Below are 12,456 nucleotides of genomic sequence, written 5' to 3'. Positions count from 1 at the left end.
CCGCCGCAGGAGCTCAAGGGCGTCCCGCTGCGGCTCGAGCTCGGCCCGAAGGACATGGCCAAGCAGCAGATCCGGGTAGTGCGGCGCGACACAAACGACAAGGAGGACGTGCCGCTGTCCATCCTGCCGCAGAAGGCGGCGCTGCTGCTCGTGCAAATGCGCGCCGCTCGCACGCCTCCCCCGGGGCGGCTTGTGTGCAAATGTGGACGCCTCACGCCGCCGAGCGTGCGGCGCTCGTAGGCAGCACGAGATGCTTGCGCGCGCGCGGCAGACGCGCGACAGCTACGTGGCGCAGGCGCTGACGTGGGAGGATTTCATGGCGAAGATTGGCGCCGGCAACCTCGTCCTCACCCCCTACTGCAACGAGAAGGCCGCCGGGGTCGGCGCCCCGCCTCGGCCCCGGGGCTGGCGAGATGATGGCTTGCCCGGCTGCGGAATAGGAGTTTGAGGAGCTCGTCAAGAAGCGCTCCAAGGAGGAGGCGCTCGCGGCGGCGGGCGAGGAGGCGGAGGACGACCGCGCTGCCATCTCGCTCGCCGTCAAGACGCTCTGCATCCCGTACGAGGCGCCGCCGCTGCCCGACGGCACGCCGTGCTTCATCTCGGGCAAGCCCGCCGTCTGCTGGACGCTGTGGGGGCGTTCGTACTGAGCGAGGCACGCCCGTCCCCGCTGGGCACCGCGGGGCGCCGCGGCCGTCTTGCGCCGCGGTGCGCGTCGGCGAGAGGCTCGTGTGGCGCCTTTCCGCGCCGCAAGCGCGGCGCGTTTATGCCGCAGCGGTCGGGCGTGTGGCTCCTCATGAGTCATGTCCTCAATAGCCATAAAATACGCAATAGCCGCCCACGGCGATGCGCCCTTGTTGCTAGATGCTCTAGCTCCATATCTCGCGTCCACGACCTAAAAAAAAGGTCTCCCGACAGCTCCCGAGAGACACCTCCGAGTCCGGCTCTCAAAAAAACGCCGACACCGCACGGGACTCGGGCCGTGGCGCGCACTGGCACTAACACAGATATGATACACAAAAAAAGAAAATCCAGGTATCCACCGCCGCACCGCGCTGCTTATACAGCTATACGCCGAAACCCTTAAGCAATGACCTCAGTGCTCAGACAGATCGGCTCGGCGGCATCCATCAATTTGCCATGCCTCCGGCGACGCCGCGCAAGGCCAAGGAGCCAAGGCTGCGAGCGCGCCGGGCCCCTCCGACTTGCCTAAGAGGCACTCACATGGCCGCGAGAATGTCCGCCCTCTTAGGCAAGTCCTGATGGCGACACCCTTGTCCCGCGTGACACCCATGTCCTGATGGCGGTCGATCGCTCCTTGACACATACGTGTATGCCGCCGCCACCCCAAGCCGTCGCAAAGGGAGGAGGGATAACTTGGTGGAGGGATAGGAGGACGGACGGCGGCAGGGGGACCAAGCTGCCGACGCACCCCAAGCCGTCGCACAATTTCCTGGCCACTCGCCGTGCGGAGGCCGCTGCGGCGGCGGCAGCGGCGCAGCGTGGACCAGACACGGGAGGAACGGGCATCGCACTCAGCGGTGGCGGCAACCGTGCCTACACGTGCTCCTTTGGGGTGCTGCGCGGTCTCGCGGTCAAGGGAGCGCTGGACAACCCACCGGGAAAGCAGTGGATGTCGGGCGCGAGCGGCGGCGGCTGGGCCACGGCCACGTACTCCTTCAACCAGACGGTGCCTCGCGATGTGCTGCTCGACGTGGGCCGCGCTGCGCTTTCACCGTCGGAGCTCACCGTTGAGGCCTGCAGCACAGTTGAGCCCCGCAGCATGGGCCAACCGGTGTCCACCAAGCCCATGACGTACTGCTCGATCCTGCTCTCCTTTCCCTTGTCGTGCATCGCATCCTCCCTCGCGCTACAACCCTTCGGCGCGATCTCGTGGATCCGCAACGTCTGGCGGGTCTACCTCGCGCCCTTTGGCGTGCCGCAGGGAAAGCTGTTTGCCGCTTCGGCTGCCGAGGTGGACGCCAAAGGCGGCCGCCGGGACGACTACCTCTTTCCGGCCAAGTACTGCGCCTCGACCCCGCTGATTGGCATCACAATGTACGGCCCATCGGTGGCGCAGTTGGGCCCAATTCCCGCGTGCACCCTGCCTGGGTGCATTGGGATGAGCCTCGCCAAGGACTTTGTCAGGAACATCAACGCCGCCGACGTGGCAGCCGCCACGATAGACGGCCCGTCACCCGAGGAGGCGCGCGCGAAGCACGATAATTGCGCTCCCGTGCAGTACGTGGTGTCGCCGAGCGAGGTGGCGACCGGCTACTCGGGCCCCCCGGCCGAGGTCAGCGGCTTGGCTTGCATGAGCGAGACTCTCGACATTGGCCACGTGCCAGGTGTGCCTCCGTCCGAATGGAGCCAGGGTTTTGGCAAGGCTAACTCGCTGGAGTTTTACATCGGCGCGGGCAGCATGATGGAAGCTGCATACCTCAGCTCGAAGCGAATCTCGCCCAAGGGGAGGATCGAGAACGCTGTCCTCGAGGCCCTTTTGCCCACCGCGCGCTTTGAGACCAACGTGCTTGCCGCCCACACGGCGTGCACCCCTTCTTCTCAACCTGATGCCCCGATCCGCGGCCCGCCAGGTTGGCGTGTGGAACACGCTCAAGCTCGGTGACGGCGGAAACCTCGACAACACGGCCTCGCTCACGCTGCTGCGGCGCCAGTGCAAGGAGGTTCTCGTCCTGATGAGCTCCGGCACCCCCTTCTGCTCCAAGTGCAGCAACGAGGATAGCCAACCGCGCTCCTCACACCGCCACTTCGCCTCGCCAACCCACCTCGCCGCGCCGGCGCCCTCGTCGCTGGAGGGCTCGACCCTCACACGCCAACTCGTCCGATAGGAGCACGAAGACAACACGAAGCAGAAGCGGCCGCCACCGAGCAAGATGACGCAGAACGAGTACGACGCGGCGGCGCTCTCGCCGGACCTGTCGAGCTTGTTCGGCGTCCCTCTCATCGCCGCCGACGGCTCGTGGAACTACACGTACCCCGGATTCAACTACCAGACCAACCGGGTCTTTGCGATTGAGCGCTACCACGAGCTGTGCGAGAAGTTCGAGGCGGCGCTGGCGTCCGGCGCCCCGCTCGTCGCGCGGCTCGAGAACGTGGAGGTGCGCTCGCCGACATCCCTACCTCACTCCCCAATATCTCCCGTTTGCGCTCCGACCCCATGCAACACTCTCCTCCTCCCTCTCCCGTCCACCGCTGTCGCTTCTACTCACCCACGCACCACCTCGCCGGCCAGGTGCACGCCAACACCTTCCACGGGGTCGTGCCGTACACGTGCAACTACACCGTCATTTGGAACCAAGCGCCTCGCCAGTGGCTGCAGAAGGTGCCGCCGGCGACCCTCGAGGCCGTGCTCAACGGCGAGGTGGACAGCGTCAACACGCCGGGTAACTTTCCCACCTTTGCGACGCTTGGGCAGAACAAGGGCCTGATGGAGTTCACGCCGCTGCAGACAAATCTGCTCGCCGACATGATGGCCTGGATCGTCGACGCGGAGTGGGACAAGCTGAGGCCTTGCTTCTCTTGAAGCGCGCTAGGAGGTTGCGCTTGCCGATAGTAAAAGAAAGAAAGAAAACAGACACACCAAACGAGGGATGGGACGAGGACAGGGTCCCCACCTGCACGAGCAAGATTTTGGAAGGACGATCAGGGGGACAGGTGGGGCTCTCCTGCCGATATGTACAGCCCTTGCGCACATCAATTTGTTTCTTTTCTTCGCGCCGCCCGATGGCCTCCCACCGCATCGGTGCCCGCCTGTCTGGCCTCTCGCCAGAGCAGCTCGTCGCCTTCATCGACGAGCAGGCGCCCCTCTGGAGCGCCGCCGCGCTGCGCGTGGCGGAGGAGCACGCCGCTCGGCTCGTGGAGCAGCCCGAGTGGGTGCTCTCCGAGGTCCTCCTCTCGCCGGACCTCGCCCCGCACATCCTCGCCCAGCTGCCGATCTCGGCGCACGCCGTCAAGGGGACGTGCCGCGCGTGGCGCCGCGGCTGGAAGGAGACGCTGAAGAAGCGCGAGAGGCCGCGCATGCTCGTGTTCGGCGGCCACGACAGCGAGGGTGGGACTGTCAACTCGCTGGAGCGGTACGACCCGTCAACGAATGAGTGGGAGGAGGAGGCTGTGGCGCCGATGCCAACGGCACGAAGGTTTGTCGGAAAGGCGGTGCTCGATGGCAAGCTGTACGCGGTGGGCGGCGAGACTGGGGCTGACGAAGCAACTTCCAACTCGGTGGAGCGGTACGACCTGGCTACGAACACATGGGAGGCGGTGGCGCCGCTGGCGACGCCACGCAAGGCTCACAAAATGGCGGTGCTCGACGGCAAGCTGTACGCCGTGGGCGGGTACGACGACGACTTCCTCAGCTCCGTGGAGCGGTACGATCTGGCGACGAACGCGTGGGAGGCGGTGGCGCCGCTGCCGTCGGCGCGGATTCATCACGCCATGGCGGCTCTCGACGGCAAACTCTATGCTATCGGCGGGTACAACGGTGGCTACCTCGCCTCGGTGGAGAGGTACGACCCGGCGACGAACGCATGGGAGGCGGTGGCGCCGATGGCGACGGATCGGAGTCGTCACGCCGTGGCAGTGCTGGACGGCAAGCTGTACGCTGTGGGCGGGTACAACGGCGGATACAACGGCGCCCACAGCTCAGTCGAGCGGTATGACCTGGCTACGAACGGGTGGGAGGAGGTGGCACCGATGGCGGCGGCGCGGCTTGCTCACGTCGTGGCGGTGCTCGACGGCAAGCTGTATGCTGCGGAAGGCTTCAACAACGGCTACCTCAGCTCGGTGGAGCGGTACGACCCGGCCGAGAATGGGTGGGAGGCGGTGGCGCCGATGGCGACGGCGCGAGGCGCTTCTTTCGCAGTCTTGATGTAGAGCGCTCCAAGATAGTGTCCCTCCCAGCGCGACGGGTCTCCGTCCGAGGAGACGCTATACATCATACACTTCTGGCACTGTCGCATTTCTTATATTAGTTTTATACTAAGAAGGCTGGCAGGAGCGGTGTGACGTGACTCGGTTGATAGCTGGTAGCGGGTGGCCCCGCCGATTGGGTCTTTTCTCGCAGCTGCGAGACATGCTTTCTCGGAGCGGGGGGGCATCCAAAACGCAACAGGGCGGAAGGGAGGGGTGACCATAGGACCATACGCGCAGCGCAGGAGGGGTGCCCCTAAGGGGGCACAAAGGTAGCTCAAAAGGGGAGTGAACAAGACGCCGCACAGGCGACGTGCACGCTCGCCGCCTGCGCTCGCCGCGTCGCTCTCTCCCTCCCGGCTTCTCTGCTTGAAAAAAAAATTGCTAACGCGAAAAACCGGCACACCAATCTCCCTTCCTCTCCCTATCCTTTCTTGGAGCTCTAGAGTCCACACCCCCCTGCCCCGGGATCGCGTACAAGCTGAGGCTACCGTAGGCCACACTAGCGTCGCTGGGGGTTCCCTGCCCTAGATGGGAAGCTGGCCGCTGATCCGAAGACCGACTGCACCAGGGCGCCTAGATATACTCAAGGTGAGCGAGGGTGAAGTTACGCCTTAAATGCCTGTCTCTCTACTGTGGACCTTACTCCGAGCTCGACGGCTCCTCCTATTCCCCCACCCCCCCTCCCCCCCCACTCTCTCCGAGTAAGGGCGTGCGCTACGTCCCCAAGGGGGGGGGGACGTGGGGGGGAGGTGTGACTTTTAGGTTGTAGCGTTTGGGTTTTTGTGGGGCACCCAAACGGTTTCGGTTTTCCTCCTTGGTGCCCCGAGTAGAGCGCGATCTCCCCTGGAGTCTGTCGCGCCCGTTCTGTCTAAGCTCGAGGTTCAACCTTCCAGTTGATCCTTATCGGACTGGTGAGGTCTGCCTAGCCGTCGTAGTGTAGTGCCTGGGGTGCGTCTGCGTCGGTGCTACACACACTCGGCAGGACGCTGCTGTAAATCGCGTTGCTGCTGGTCGTCGCTGTTTGTTAAACGATTTTCGCCATGGTGTTTTTTCTTTTTATGCTTATATGGCAGTAAAAAGAACGGCTCGGTCGAGGGGTACTCTTTCCGGTCATTCTTCCGCCTCTACGCAAGTGTGGTCGAAGAGGCGGTCCTCATGGCGCGGAAGAGAAGACCCTGAAAAAGTAATTCATCGATTTTTTTATTTTTCCCGATGACGTAACAGCAGCAGCAGCAGCAGCAGCAGCAGCAACGAAAACCCGTTTAAATTTTTTGAGCTAGCCTTCGATGTTATGAAACAAACGCAAGGCGGACATGGCATATCGCTCTCGGGCCCACAGACATCCCGCACACCCGCCGCACACCCGCCGCCCCCGCGCGCGCCCCACCTCGGCCGGGAGAAAGGGGAGTGACAGTTTGGGACGGCGACAGCCCGAGTATGTTGAGTCCTGGCTCAACAACGCAGGGAACAAGAGGGGGTGGTCCGGCTCACAAGTCCGGCTCACGCGCCTCGAGCTGACCATCTACCGCACTGAACACTTCCGCCCCCTCGCTCCCAACTCACATTCGCCTAATCGCCGCCGAATTTTTTTAGCAAGCCGGCAGACAAGCCGGCAGCAGGAGAGACAAGCCCGCGCTGTGAGATGGCCGCCCACCGCATCGGCGCCCGCGTCTCGGTCCTCTCGCCAGCGCAGCTGTGCGCCATCATCGAGGCGCAGGCGGGCGCGAGCGACGCCGCGCTGCGCGTGGCGGAGGAGCACGCCGCTCGGCTCGTGGAGCAGCCCGAGTGGGTGCTCTCCGAGGTCCTCCTCTCGCCGGACCTCGCCCCGCACATCCTCGCCCAGCTGCCGACCAAGGCGCACGCCGCCAAGGGGACGTGCCGCGCGTGGCGCCGCGGCTGGAAGGAGACGCTGAAGAAGCGCGAGAGGCCGCGCCTGACCGTGATCGGCGGCCAAGACGGAGAGGGCGAGTTCCTCAACTCGCTGGAGCGGTACGACCCGTCCACAAACGAGTGGGAGGAGGAGGCTGTGGCGCCGATGCCGTCGGGGCGCCTGAGGGCGCACATGGCGGTACTCGATGGCAAGCTCTACGCGGCGGGCGGCCAGGATGATGAGGACGACTTGGCAACTTCCAACCTGGTGGAGCGGTACGACCTGGCTACGAAGTCGTGGGAGGAAGTGGCGCCGATGGCGGAGGCGCGCGCGTATCACGGCATGGCGGTGCTCGACGGCAAGCTGTATGCTGTGGGAGGCGACAACGACGACGACGGCTGGCTCAGCTCGGTCGAGCGGTACGATCCGGCTGCCAATGCGTGGGAGGAGGTGGCGCCGCTGCCGTCGGCGCGGATGGCTCACGCTGTCGCGGTGCTCGACGGCAAACTGTACGCTGTGGGCGGAGCCGGCAACGACAGCCGCCTGAGCTCGGTCGAGCGGTACGACGCGGCGACGAACGGGTGGGAGGAGGTGGCACCGATGGCAACGGCGCGGCTTGCTCACGCCGCGGTGGTGCTCGACGGCAAGCTGTACGCTGTCGGCGGCCACAACAACGGCTACCTCAGCTCGGTCGAGCGGTACGACCCGGCGACGAACGGGTGGGAGGCGGTGGCGCCGATGGCGGAGGAGCGGGTCGAGCACGGCGTGGTGGTGCTCGACGGCAAGCTGTACGCTGTGGGAGGCCGCAACAACGAGGACGGCTACCTCAGCTCGGTGGAGCGGTACGACCCGGCCGAGAATGTGTGGGAGGCGGTGGCCCCGATGGCGACGGCGCGAAGCGCTTCTTTCGCAGTCTTGATGTAGAGCGCTCCAAGAGAGTGTCCCTCCCAGCGCGACGCCGACGGGTCTCTGTCAGGCACTAGATCATACACTCGTACGTCGTAGCGAGCGGGCTGAAAAAAATCAAAAACCGATGGCTTGGACAGCGCGAAGTGGGACGCGGGACGAGCGCTCTACATGATCCGTACATGAAGGGTGGAGGGGCCCGTCCGCAGAGCTTAGGCGGCGCGGGCACCTCCCACTGCGCACTGCGACTGGGGCCGAGGACAAGAGGCCGTTTGCCGCCTCCTGTTTGTTCTTTTGCTTGTTCTTGATCCAGTTGGTTCGAAGAGACGGGTTGGGGGCAGACGGGCGTGTGAGTGAGTGACAGTGGAGTATTCTTGATACGAAACCACGACGACACACACCAGTCGGACTCGCATCGGTTGCCTCCATGAACGGCGGAGCTATTCTCGCGTCCACACCACACCTGGCAACAACGTGGACACACGCCCATAGCTGGGGACACTACTAGGTCACGCATGGCATCAGAAGTTTTATCTCTGGGCCCCGAAAGGCATCTCTAGCAGTGTCGTTACGCATGCCCCTCCCCTCCTGGGCGCATGCGCCTCACGTCTCGGCCAGAGCATAAGCCCTTGGCGTGTGGCGAGACGAGTCTTTCGCCATGCAGCGAGCAGCAAGCCGCCCGCCGCAAACAAACAGCCGGAGGCATCGCCACGGCACTGGCTGCGCCGCGGTCCCGCACGCCGCACCCGTCGGCGATTGGGCAAGTTAAAATTCTTTTCTTTGTGTTTCGTTCCGGTGCCCGTCATCGCCCGTCGATCGCTCCTTGACACATACAATGTATGCCGCCGCCCCCCACCAAGGACGGCGGCAGGGGGACCAAGCTGCCGACGCACCCCAAGCCGTCGCACAATTTCCTGGCCACTCGCCGTGCGGAGGCCGCTGCGGCGGCGGCAGCGGCGCAGCGTGGACCAGACACGGGAGGAACGGGCATCGCGCTCAGTGGCGGCGGCAATCGTGCCTACACGTGTGCCTTTGGGGTGCTGCGCGGTCTCGCGGTCAAGGGAGCGCTGGACAACCCACCGGAGAAGCAGTGGATGTCGGGCGCGAGCGGCGGCGGCTGGGCCACGGCCACGTACTCCTTCAACCAGACGGTGCCTCGCGATGTGCTGCTCGACGTGGGCCGCGCTGCGCTTTCACCGTCGGAGCTCACCGTTGAGGCCTGCAGCACAGTTGAGCCCCGCAGCATGGGCCAACCGGTGTCCACCAAGCCCATGACGTACTGCTCGATCCTGCTCTCCTTTCCCTTGTCGTGCATCGCATCCTCCCTCGCGCTACAACCCTTCGGCGCGATCTCGTGGATCCGCAACGTCTGGCGGGTCTACCTCGCGCCCTTTGGCGTGCCGCAGGGAAAGCTGTTTGCCGCTTCGGCTGCCGAGGTGGACGCCAAAGGCGGCCGCCGGGACGACTACCTCTTTCCGGCCAAGTACTGCGCCTCGACCCCGCTGATTGGCATCACAATGTACGGCCCATCGGTGGCGCAGTTGGGCCCAATTCCCGCGTGCACCCTGCCTGGGTGCATTGGGATGAGCCTCGCCAAGGACTTTGTCAGGAACATCAACGCCGCCGACGTGGCAGCCGCCACGATAGACGGCCCGTCACCCGAGGAGGCGCGCGCGAAGCACGATAATTGCGCTCCCGTGCAGTACGTGGTGTCGCCGAGCGAGGTGGCGACCGGCTACTCGGGCCCCCCGGCCGAGGTCAGCGGCTTGGCTTGCATGAGCGAGACTCTCGACATTGGCCACGTGCCAGGTGTGCCTCCGTCCGAATGGAGCCAGGGTTTTGGCAAGGCTAACTCGCTGGAGTTTTACATCGGCGCGGGCAGCATGATGGAGGCCGCCTACCTCAGCTCGAAGCGAATCTCGCCCAAGGGGAGGATCGAGAACGCTGTCCTCGAGGCCCTTTTGCCCACCGCGCGCTTTGAGACCAACGTGGGCGTGTGGAACACGCTCAAGCTCGGTGACGGCGGAAACCTCGACAACACGGCCTCGCTCACACTGCTGCGGCGCCAGTGCAAGGAGGTTCTCGTCCTGATGAGCTCCGGCACCCCCTTCTGCTCCAAGTGCAGCAACGAGGAGAGCCAACCGCGCTCCTCACACCGCCACTTCGCCTCGCCAACCCACCTCGCCGCGCCGGCGCCCTCGTCGCTGGAGGGCTCGACCCTCACACGCCAACTCGTCCGATAGGAGCACGAAGACAACACGAAGCAGAAGCGGCCGCCACCGAGCAAGATGACGCAGAACGAGTACGACGCGGCGGCGCTCTCGCCGGACCTGTCGAGCTTGTTCGGCGTCCCTCTCATCGCCGCCGACGGCTCGTGGAACTACACGTACCCCGGATTTAACTACCAGACCAACCGGGTCTTTGCGATTGAGCGCTACCACGAGCTGTGCGAGAAGTTCGAGGCGGCGCTGGCGTCCGGCGCCCCGCTCGTCGCGCGGCTCGAGAACGTGGAGGTGCGCTCGCCGACATCCCTACCTCACTCCCCAGTATCTCCCGTTTGCGCTCCGACCCCATGCAACACTCTCCTCCTCCCTCTCCCGTCCACCGCTGTCGCTTCTACTCACCCACGCACCACCTCGCCGGCCAGGTGCACGCCAACACCTTCCACGGGGTCGTGCCGTACACGTGCAACTACACCGTCATTTGGAACCAAGCGCCTCGCCAGTGGCTGGAGAAGGTGCCGCCGGCGACCCTCGAGGCCGTGCTCAACGGCGAGGTGGACAGCGTCAACACGCCGGGTAACTTTCCCACCTTTGCGACGCTTGGGCAGAACAAGGGCCTGATGGAGTTCACGCCGCTGCAGACAAATCTGCTCGCCGACATGATGGCCTGGATCGTCGACGCGGAGTGGGACAAGCTGAGGCCTTGCTTCTCTTGAAGCGCGCTAGGAGGCTGCGCTTGCCGATAGTACAGCCCCTGAGTCTCTCTCTCACGACACTAGTTAGGCACGGGACTGGCGCGCACTGGCACTAACACAAACAAAAGAATTTTTACACAACAAAAGAATGGCAGAGGCCGAGATTCGAACGAACAGACAAAAAGGCGAGAGAGAGGGGAAACCGAATTCCCGAAAGAAAGCCGCTCGGTCCGCGGACCGAGAGAGAGATTTTTAGCAATACCAAACAACTCTTGCGGACCACCGTGCCCCAAACGGACAATCGGGAAAAGGAATTTTACGGAAAAAAGCGGTCGCACAGCACGATTCACGCGACAGGCAAGGCGCGGGCGACGGCTTCCTCAGAAGCCGTCGCCCCCACCACAGGAGCAGAGCCCACCGAACACAGAAAAAAAGACATACAGGTGTGGATGCGGGAAGGCGGCTCGCCCAGCGGCTCGCACTCTCTCGCACCAACAGTGCCACACATCACTCACATCAAGGGTGTCTCACATCAAGCCGCAAGGCACATCATCACATCAAGGGTGTGCGGCGCACGGTGAGTGCTGAGCGGGAATGATCACTGCTCTTGTGCTCGCCATCGGCTTCGCCGTTCCGCCGCCTCCCTCGCCGCCTCCGCCCTCGCCGCCTCCGCCCTCGCCGCCTCCGCCCTCGCCGCCTCCGCCCTCGCCGCCACCGCCCTCGCCGCCTCCGCCCTCGCCGCCTCCGCCCTCGCTTCCGCCCTCACCGGAACCGGCACGTCAGCTGCTGGCCACCGCGCTCGAGGGTCAAGGTTCCACCCTCGTCGACCGCATCAAGGCCGCCCTGCTCGATTCCTTCGCCGATGCCGCGCCTGAAGCAAACATCACTGCAGACCAGATTGCCGTCGAGGACCTTGGTTGGTCCAGCGACACCAAGTTGAAGGTGACCATCGTGCCGACAGCACAGCGTGATGAGGTCCTCCGGATCGTGATGGACAACAGCAGCATCGTCACGGACCTTGGTTTCCTGCTCAACAAGTGGAACATATTTCGCAACGCCGAGGGCCGCCCTAGCTTGTTCCTGCTGCTAGGGCGGAAACCGTGGAAGTTCGGTGGGTCGCCGTACTCCCGGCAGCCCAGCTGGCTCGTGCCAGTCGCTGTGTTTATGCCTTCCAGTATGCTCCTACTCGCCTTCAGTGCGTATGTCTGCCGCCGGGCCGGGGCCGACGACCGCGCCGAGAGGAGCAGGCTTGCCGAAAAACCGGTGGAGGACAATCGCGACCTCCGTCCGGATCTCCTGCGATCGATGACGACTCGATCGCTCCGTCGAGCCTCCAGCATGGATCCACCGTCGGAGTATGGAGAGCCTAGCATACGTCGAGAGCAGGGCTTGGTACCTGTGACGGACCTGTGACGGACCTGTGACGGACCTGTGGCGGACCACAGTGTCGGTGACAGAGTTGCGTTTTTCAATGTATTGTCACGAGCGTCCCCTTCCTGCAAAGGGCAAATATACGGGACGCAAGAGGAGCACTGCACCGCAAACTGGAACGTGCTGGAAGTCTCGCTCCCAGATAAACAAAATCGCGCCCCACCACCTTGTGTGTGGAGAAGTTTACCTTAGGAATAATACATATCTTACCTTAGGACGCTACCATATGGCTCCCCCGGAGTCGAGCCGCAGCGGAGGTCCCAGCTCACCTCATCTGGATGATTTCCCGGTGTTGTGGAGATGGAGTACACAGTGGTAGGGGGGCCACAGCGCCCCAAAATCCACCAGTGTGGGATTTCGCGCAATCGCTTGACTCTGAAAAGCTCGCCTATCCCTGCGGTGAGCG

The 12,456-nt window shown here is 64.1% G+C and overlaps 3 protein-coding genes across 3 annotated transcripts in view; all 3 read left to right on the top strand.

Annotated features, from left to right (window-relative positions):
• EMIHUDRAFT_244659 (hypothetical protein) overlaps positions 1-647 on the top strand; it is a gene marked incomplete at both ends in the record, with an annotated part of 2,277 nt that extends 1,630 nt beyond the window's left edge. The window contains 3 exons of the mRNA XM_005769320.1: positions 19-192; positions 272-343; positions 441-647. Coding sequence (XP_005769377.1) covers positions 19-192; positions 272-343; positions 441-647 — 453 coding nt within the window. The remainder of the gene's footprint in view (positions 1-18; positions 193-271; positions 344-440) is intronic.
• A 683-nt stretch (positions 648-1,330) lies between these two features.
• EMIHUDRAFT_118828 (hypothetical protein) lies at positions 1,331-3,541 on the top strand (the record flags this gene model as incomplete). The annotated part of the gene is made up of 4 exons (XM_005769319.1): positions 1,331-2,524; positions 2,592-2,681; positions 2,847-3,116; positions 3,251-3,541. 4 exons carry the CDS (start codon positions 1,331-1,333, stop codon positions 3,539-3,541), a joined length of 1,845 nt encoding a protein of 614 aa, XP_005769376.1.
• Positions 3,542-6,568: 3,027 nt separating this feature from the next.
• On the top strand, positions 6,569-10,640 carry EMIHUDRAFT_118827 (hypothetical protein; the record flags this gene model as incomplete). Its single annotated transcript, XM_005769318.1, has 4 exons — positions 6,569-6,801; positions 8,574-9,780; positions 9,946-10,215; positions 10,350-10,640. 4 exons carry the CDS (start codon positions 6,569-6,571, stop codon positions 10,638-10,640), a joined length of 2,001 nt encoding a protein of 666 aa, XP_005769375.1.
• Between the last annotated feature and the right edge of the window lie 1,816 nt (positions 10,641-12,456).

This window comes from Emiliania huxleyi (assembly GCF_000372725.1).
Source record: "Emiliania huxleyi CCMP1516 unplaced genomic scaffold EMIHUscaffold_428, whole genome shotgun sequence".
In the NCBI taxonomy this organism is placed as follows: Eukaryota; Haptophyta; order Isochrysidales; family Noelaerhabdaceae; genus Emiliania; species Emiliania huxleyi.
The sequence above is the reverse complement of the archived record's forward strand: the minus strand, read 5'-3'. Positions and strand labels throughout refer to the sequence as shown.